General features: G+C 37.9%; 1 protein-coding gene across 6 annotated transcripts in view; it reads left to right on the top strand.

Annotated features, from left to right (window-relative positions):
• Positions 1-8,997, top strand: part of lyst (lysosomal trafficking regulator) — a 103,816-nt gene that overhangs the window by 80,935 nt on the left and 13,884 nt on the right. For 5 of the 6 annotated variants that reach the window (XM_061960704.1, XM_061960713.1, XM_061960722.2 and 2 more), the window contains 8 exons: positions 2,909-3,054; positions 3,140-3,236; positions 3,355-3,416; positions 3,493-3,548; positions 3,632-3,784; positions 4,077-4,321; positions 8,180-8,246; positions 8,329-8,485. In XM_061960704.1, coding sequence (XP_061816688.1) covers positions 2,909-3,054; positions 3,140-3,236; positions 3,355-3,416; positions 3,493-3,548; positions 3,632-3,784; positions 4,077-4,321; positions 8,180-8,246; positions 8,329-8,485 — 983 coding nt within the window. The remainder of the gene's footprint in view (positions 1-2,908; positions 3,055-3,139; positions 3,237-3,354; positions 3,417-3,492; positions 3,549-3,631; positions 3,785-4,076; positions 4,322-8,179; positions 8,247-8,328; positions 8,486-8,997) is intronic. The other variant, XM_061960732.2, reaches the window with a different exon arrangement.

Raw genomic sequence — 8,997 nt, 5'->3', positions numbered from 1 at the left:
TGAAATCATGTAATAATAATGTGCAATCTTTTCTGATTTTCCAGACTACGTATATAGCGTACCAGTATATAAGCCAAACCTACTAAATTTTAGAAAACATTTTTTTTCCCATATATTAGCCAAACCGAGATATAAGCCGCAGATATATACATAGAAAAGCAAGGTTTTTTTTTTACAAATAAATATTTTTTAAATGTTTATTTACATACATTAAAAAGGTAATCTCGTGATTTTTTTTTTTTTCATTTTTATCATGTTTAATGCTCATAAAAAGATTATTGGGGTACACATTACTGGTATAACATCATTAAAAATCTTATTTTACATAACCTTTGAATTTGATCACATCTCTTTTGGATCAGGCTGTAGATAAATCATGCAGAGGAAGGATGTATCCTGTGAGCACTTGAACAATTAGAGTACATACAATATGAACAACCTTAATGTAGTATCTAACAACTGTTGTTTGTTCTCCAGTGCGCTCGTCATTGAGGACATAATTAACATGAATTCTGTCTCTTCATACTCACCACTTGTCTGATTATTACACTCTGACCAACCTTAAAGGGATCATATTTTGATTTGTTTTATACATTCAACATTTAAAACACTTCCACACTTTTTTGATGCACCTTTGGCAGCAATTACAGCCTCAAGTTTTTTTTAATACGATGCTACAAGCTTGGCACACTTATCTTTGGACAGTTTCACCCATTCCTCTTTACAACACCTCTCAAGCTCCATCAGTTTGGATGGGAAACATTGATTTTCATCCAGGATGTTTCTGTACATTGCTGTATTCATCTTAGTGTAGTCAGGGAGGTGACCAAGAACCCGATAACACTCTGTCAGACCTACAGCATTCTTCTGTGGAGAGAGGAGAACCTTCCAAAAGGACAACTATCCCTGCAGCAATCTGTATTGTATAGTGGCCAAACATAAGACATTTTTACTAAAAAAAGGCCATAATGCACCTGAAAAACTCTCAGACCATGAGAAACAAAATTATTTGGTCTGATGAGACAAAGATTGAACTATTTGGCGTGAATGCCAGGTGTCATGTTTGGAGGAAACCAGGTATCGCTCATCACCAGGCCAATACCATCCCTACAGTGGAGCATGGTGGTGGCAGCATCATGCTGTGGGGATGTTTTTCAGTTGCAAGAACTGTGAGAATAGTCAGGATAGAAAGAAATATGAATGCAGCAATTTACAAAGACATCCTGGGTGAAAACCAATGCTTCCCATCCAATCTGATGGAGCTTGAGAGATGCTGCAAAGAAGAATGTGCGAAACTGCCCAAAGATAGATGTGGCAAGCTTATGGCATCGTATTAAAAAAGACTGGAGGCTGTAATTGCTGCCAAAGGTGCATAAACAAATTATTAAGCAAAGGCTGTGAATACTTATGTACATGTGATACATTTTTAATAAATTTACAAATGTTTTTAAAAAAACATTTTCACATTGTCATTATGGGGTATTGTCAGTAGAATTTTGAGGAGATAAATTAATTTATTACATTTTGGAATAAGGCTGTAACCTAACAAAATGTGGAAAAAGTGAAGCGGTCTAAATACATTCTGAATGCACTGTACATAACATGTATTGGTAGTTCTTTGGTCAAGATTTTACAACGATTATGTTTAACAGACTGTTTTCAAGCTGCTCAAGACCGTCTCTTTAGGATGGGCCGTTTTGTATGCGATCTTATTTATGTGCCTCCACTTCGACTGAGACTTTTCCCCGTCAGCCATGTTATAGTCGTTAGCGTTTCCATATCAAGTCTATTGACAGATATACCCTATTTTCCGGACTGTAGATTTTACTGAGGAATTTGTGAAACTGAAACAATACAAAATGAATGCCATTGTAAGGTCATAATACTAACACAGACACTTTTAAACATTTTAGCATATTAGCTAATGCTTACGATGCTAGCTTTATGACATTGTGATATCATGTACAAATATGCATAAAAACACTCCTAGAGACATCACACATGGGACAGTTTAGTAAGTAAGAATTGTTTTAGTTATTCTGTAAAACGTACAAACATTGCTTGGAGTGATGAATCAAGAATCTTTTCGAGCAAAAACGATATGGACTGTTTCACTTCCGGTTCAAGGCATTAAAACTGGAAGTACATTTTCAACCCTCAACACCTGCAGTCAGCGAACTTGTTCAGAAGTTGGTGCCATAGCACAAACATTAACACACCTTTTTGTGTCTCTGCTTGTGTTTAATGAAAACTATTGAACACAAAACATTACGGCTGTTGGCAAGGAAAAATCTATGAATTAACCGCACTTTTTTACCCCCTGCGAACCCGAGAGGGACAAGGGGTAAAAAATGGATGGATGTTTTATAAGCCACAGGGTGCAAAGCGTAGGAAAAAAGTAGCGTCTTATAGTCTGGAATTTACGGTAAGTTAGAACGATAACCCAATTTGTCCTAGAAATGGCAACAGCGGAAGATGCATGTGCATGTATGAGCCAGTGTGCTCCACAACAAGAGGATATCGAAAAGGAAGGAGCTTATTGACTGCAGCTCAGACTACAACGGAAGACTTGCGCACAACACTTTGAGAAAATTTCTACAATATACTGTATGGAGATATCCGCTGACTTCACAATTGGGAAAACATTTCACTAACGGGGCAAATTCCAAACAGCTCGTTTGAAGGAAGGCAAGATTGTTTTATAAATATTTTTACCATGCCTCCATGGTTTGATTTCAAATTTTCGGGACTTATGCAGATCCCGAATACACAAAAACAGATACCAATATGTGAGAAAACGTTGGTTTTGCATAATAGGTCCCCTTCAAAGCATTGTCTCCTGACACATTGTTGTAGTGTATTCAATGGTCAAGGCTGTGTCCGAATGTCATCAAACATTCCATTGCAGTGCCGTTTGGTACGACCAGACATCCTACCCGACATCCTGGCAGTTGGACCCGACCGAAGGCCCGAACCGTGAACGCCGACGGCTACAAAGATGCTACCTCACCATCCCAAACAAATACTTGCTCACAGACAGACGTAAGCCTGAAGGTGAAAAACCTCAAACGCGTTTAAAGCGTGTCAAAGCTCTTGCATTTAGTCAGAGATCTCTATCTCATCCGCTTGTGTTGTTTAGACACTGTGAAGCCTCCGCTGTCATTCCTGTTTGAGGATAAGACGCACTCGTCCTTCTCTTCCACCGTGAAAGACAAAGCTACTAGCGAGCCCATCAGGTATGTCCCTCGTTTTGCTGGCTTTTTGGAATACAGGAAGATCTACGGAAGACTATTTCATGGCTAATTAAGCGGTTTTGCTTTGAGATGAGAAGAAACGTTTTTTTTATATCCCAAGGTTCACCAGGCGCTGCATCAGTGTTGCCCCCTCCAGAGAGACAGCAGGGGAGCTGCTTCTAGGTAAGACGACGTGTTCAGTAGTGCACAGACTCTGGTGTGTAATGATAAATCTCACTTGTCTTGTGTTGTCTCACAGGGAAGTCTGGAATGTACTTTGTCGAGGACAATGCAGCGGATGCTCATGACAGCCAGGTAAATCCTGAGGGCTGCTGTCGCCTACGCAGCTTATGGCAGATGGCAAAGCAAGAGTTAATATACAATATGTGTTTGAACAGAGCCTCCACGGTGAGACTGAGGCACCTTCCTTCTCTTGGACCTATGAGGAGATCAAGGAGGTGCACAAGCGATGGTGGCAGCTGAGAGACAACGCAGTGGAGATTTTCCTCACCAACGGTCGAACGCTACTGTTGGCATTCGACAACAACAAGGTAAAGCATGAATAGAAAACCTCCGCCACGCTGTCTCTCCCAATAGTAAAAAAAATCCTAAGAAAAAGCCTTGACAATGAAGTGTTGGTATATAATGTGTGCATAGGGCAACTGATTTAAATACTCATTCTCTCCAGGTTGTCCAGCCAAATACTGTATTTAATTCCCTTTTTTTTAAAAAGGCGCAACATGTACATTTGTCTGTCCTGATTTTTTTTTTTCCATCAGCAAGCAATTTCCGAGTGACTGTTTTGTCACTGATAATAACTGTATGATACTTTACTCTCTCAAGTTTCGCGATGATGTCTACCATAACATCTTGACCTCGGATTTACCCAACCTGCTGGAGCACGGCAACATCACGCCGCTCACACAGCTGTGGGGATCGGGACAGATCTCCAACTTTGAGTATCTCACACATCTCAACAAGCACGCCGGCCGCTCCTTTAACGACCTCATGCAATACCCAGTGTTCCCCTTTATACTGCGGGATTATACCAGTGAGACGCTGGATCTGCAGGACTCCACCATCTACAGGTCAGTGCTGTCTTGATTGCACTCGGGTTCCAAATTACCTGGAGTTTAAACTACTGTTTATTATACAGTATTCTGACTTCCATCATAAATATATACCGTAATTTCCGGGTTATAGAGCACCGGTATTTAAGCCGCACCCACCAAATTTTAGAAGAAATAAATATTTATACAAATATCGAACCATAAGTTACAGATATATATACCGGTACGAAAGATTTTGTAAATGTTTATTCACATACTATAATTGTTTCCAAACAGTGCCTTTCACATGGGAAAGGAAAACATTGGATTTAAGAATGGCAGACTTTATTTGAAGTTTAACACTTTTAATTAAAACATAAAACATCAACAACAAGTCTGTCTGCCCGTCTTTGCCTTCATCGCCATCAGTCAAAAAAGAATGGCGGATAGCTACAGTGGCTGAGAAAGGTCACAACAAATGCAAACGCAAGACAGTATCGTAAATTAAAACACAACAATGTTTAGCTACAGGACAATTGCAAAAAGCCACAACAAATACCAATGCCACAACACAACAATACAAAGCCGCAAAATAACTTAAAGCCACAAAGGACGCAACAGTCACGACGGTAGTGACAGCGGACCAAGTTATGGTGACGGACCAACTCTCTAAACATAGTACATTAGTAGTAAAAAAAAAGTTATTTATGACTAAAAAAGTGTTCACACTTAACTCACTTTCCAAACTTTGTTCATTACACTTTTTTTTAACGGTAAGTAGCTGTTAAGTCGCCGAAACTTGTCCGCTGTCACTTCCGTTTCGTCTTTGTATTGTCGTGGTCTGGCTGATAGTTGTTGTGTTAGGGCTTTATGTTGTTGTGTTGTGGCATTTGCAATTGTTGTGACTTTTCTCTGCTATTGTAGCTGTTTATCAAATTAGATGTTTATGCATTTAATTATGGATACAAACAAGCAAGTAAACAACAATTAATGGCCACATTAATTGTTGTTTACTTGCTTGTTTGTATCCATAATTAATTTACACCAAATTTACTTATGAGAAATAACAGGAATATAGGAAACTTCACCTGCAGTGTCCAGTATCCAGTATTTTAGTCACAGTCACATCGGTTGATAATTTTTTTGCAAAAAAGTTACTGAATTGATTTCAACTCACTGAATCACTGAACTGTATCGGCAACCACAAATTCTAAAGCAAATAAAATCTTTGTTAACACGAATCATTACACCCCTAGTGAATTCAATTGAGTTAATTAAGTACACTATTTATTTATTATCGATATAAATATTGCATAAATCCTTCACTCGCTGTTATTAACCTGTAACACACACTCAAACACTTACTACTCCTCTATGTGATTGTAACATATAACAATGGTACTCACAAACAATGAAGAACTTGATGCAGGATGATGAAGGCAACAGTGGCGCCGTCACTTGTTTTCTTCCGAGTGGGAAACAAAGTTATGAAGAGTTGTTGACACAGTCTTTTTAAAAGACACTGTTACCATCGTCCATGTATTCTTTTCCGCTTTGCTTATGTAGGAACCAAGATTTATTGAACTGTAATGGTTGCTAGTAGATAGTAGCTCATAGCTAAGCTACCCTATTTTCGCATAGCAATGAGGAGGTTCACATTTTCTGCGATGCTAAGCTGCTTCCTTTGGGGCTTGGGATTTGTGCCAAAAGCCTTAGAATGCGCACAAAGTTTACACAACATATGGCTTCAAATGGTAACCACAAAAAACTTGTAGCGCACAAGCAGCTGAGCTCCTGTACCTGGAGCTTAAGCAAAGAGAAGGCTTTATTAGGCTGAGCCAATCAGCAGCCAGGACAGGGATCTGTGATTGGTATGTTTTCACAAGATAGTGTGTCGTGTAATCACTGCTGCATGCTGTGGTCGGCTGGTAACATCAAATAGATGTTATAATAGACGTTTATAAAAATACAGAGTTACAGTTTTAAAATCAGCAATCCACTGATACCTTAGTAAGTCAACCGCAAGGTGGCAAGGGAACACTATTGTAAACTACTGATTCACACCCTAATCTAAAATGGAAAAAACTTCCTGCGCCTTTTAAATTGTCTTTTTTTCCTTCATTGAACTCCTGAAATCCCCAAAATGTTGCACAATATTCAAATTTATTGAGACGACTCGCAACTGCTTTTAATCATCCAATTAAGAGATGTTCAAAAAACTTGACTTGTTTGTGAACGTCACATCTCTTCTAGGGTATTGTTTACATTTTACCAATATCGGTGCCAAATCAGTACTTTAGAAATAGTGACCGTGCTTAAGCGGTGTCCAGGTACTAAAAATATTATAAAATCGTTTTAAAACAATGCATTTTATTTATATGGTATTTTTCAACATGCAAGTTGAACATAATTGTAATTTAAATACTGCACTTTTTTGGAATCGTTCACAATCATTATGAAAGACATGACGACGGATGAATTTTGTATTTTTTTTTTGCACTCTAAATATTAAATACATTTGATCAAAAGTCCGCTTACAATGAAGCCTTTAGGAGGCGCTCTATTCTGCCTATAAAGCCCTTAAAAAAACATCCAAACACCTGAATTGGGGTTTTATATATATGATGTAAGTATATACATGTAATGTAGTAACGGGCACATTTATAATAACATTTAATATTTACGTATTTTAATAATTGTAAGCATACGCGGAGCATTAATTTAAAAAACACATGACGTTTGCTTATTTTTTTCTTCATCACCGATTATTACTCACTGCAGTAATTAATTTTTTTGTCCTGTCCAGCCAATCAGGCAAATCATATTGTTGATGGAGATGCCCATATTTGCTGTACAGATTTACTTTACAAAAGAGAAGTGTGGGATACTTCTCTTGTTGCCCTATTTGTATTTGACTTTATTAAATTGATTTATTATAATGGTTGGCACTGCCGGAGGGGATAGAAATAAGAAAAAAGAAAAACAGAGGGGGAAATTGTGAGGATGAGACAGAGAGACAACAGCAGAACAGGATCAGCAAATACGATATGTACAAATATGATACGAAAAGTGATAGCAAAGAAGCAGTCAGTGAAGTAAATATTAATAATACAGAAATTACAATGAACATTATTGCACTACAAATGGAGCAATAAAAATACTAATAAAAATAGCATTATTGATAATGACTAATAATAATAATTACCTCTATTATCGACAATACAATTGTTTCAAATGCAACAATACATATACCGGTATGTAATGATAACTTGAATTACAAAAGAAAGCAGATAAATGGAGGGGAAGAAAAAGAAGTGAACTGTGTTAACATTGTAGATTATGAATGCATTGAACCCTCATTTATCACTTTTACTCAGAATTATTATTATAACTCAAATATTTTCATTGCTAGGGCATAAAAAAACATTCCAAATAAGTGTTTCAACATTATGAGAGATCTGTCGACGTTAAATAACACCCACATGGTCACCTTTACACTTGTAAAGACGGGACTGGATTCTGCCTTAGGCTGAGCCAATCAGTGGCCACAATATTGAACCGTTTGCTCTGATTGGTTTGGTCTCATCCAGTGGCCAATACTATTGTAGTATTGATATCCTTATTTCATTAAGCCATTGTATGTGTATTTGAGGCCAAAAAGATATAAAATATGCTTTATTAAAAAAAGCTATAGAGTGAAGCCGGAAACTTCGAAACACGATGTGGCGACTGACATTTAAAAATGTTGTCAGTAATTGTTTGACAGTCAGCCATTTTCTTGTCATTTCCAACTAAAATGGACCTTAACTCAGTATTTCGTCAAAGCATGAATAGTTTTGTCGATGACTATGACTTTAAAAGTTTTGCATGAGAACATATTCATATTTTGTTGTACAGGAATTTGAGCAAGCCAATCGCCGTCCAATCGAAAGAAAAAGAAGATCGCTATGTGGACAATTACAGAGTAAGAGCAGTCCTGTCTTCATTGGTCACATTTTGTTTGTGAGTGTCAGAAGCTTTGACTGTGTGTGTTTATCATGGTGTAGTATCTGGAAGAGGAGTACAGGAAGGGCATTCGAGAGGACGACCCCATGCCTCCTGTCCAGCCTTACCACTACGGGTCGCACTACTCCAACAGCGGCACTGTGCTCCACTTCTTGGTGCGAATGCCACCCTTTACCAAGATGTTTCTGGCCTACCAGGGTGAGATGCTCTTTGTAGCCTTTTTTTAACTGTTTTTTGAGTGTATTTTAACCCGCCCTGTAAATGTTAAGTAAGTATCCATAGTTCTTCAGCAACAGATAATCATAGGGGACAGTCTACATCAGTTTTTCTCAACTGGTGGCTTGGGGGCCAAATCTGGCCTGTAAATGACACCAGACCGGTCTGCGAGTTCAGTTAAAAAATTTAAGAGACTAACATTTTTGCATTAGATTCCTAAAAACACTGGAGCACTTTTATATAGAGGATCTTTGACAAGCTTTTTTGTAGTAAGTCGTTGAAAACAGCAGAGCGGTCCTTTATGCAACCAAGCAAAAATAGATTTGCAACAAAAATTGTAATTGTAACCAACAAAGTTTTGGTTGCAAATATTTTTTTGGTTACAAATCCATCTTTTGGTTACTTTGCAACTTTAAAGTTGTGGGCGGGGCCTCCCCAAAACAAAATGTTAGAAGCCTTTTTATTGGTCATTTGTGGGAGAAATACAAAAGACT

This window comes from Nerophis lumbriciformis, linkage group LG02 (assembly GCF_033978685.3).
Source record: "Nerophis lumbriciformis linkage group LG02, RoL_Nlum_v2.1, whole genome shotgun sequence".
Taxonomy (NCBI): Eukaryota; Metazoa; Chordata; class Actinopteri; order Syngnathiformes; family Syngnathidae; genus Nerophis; species Nerophis lumbriciformis.
The sequence above is the reverse complement of the archived record's forward strand: the minus strand, read 5'-3'. Positions and strand labels throughout refer to the sequence as shown.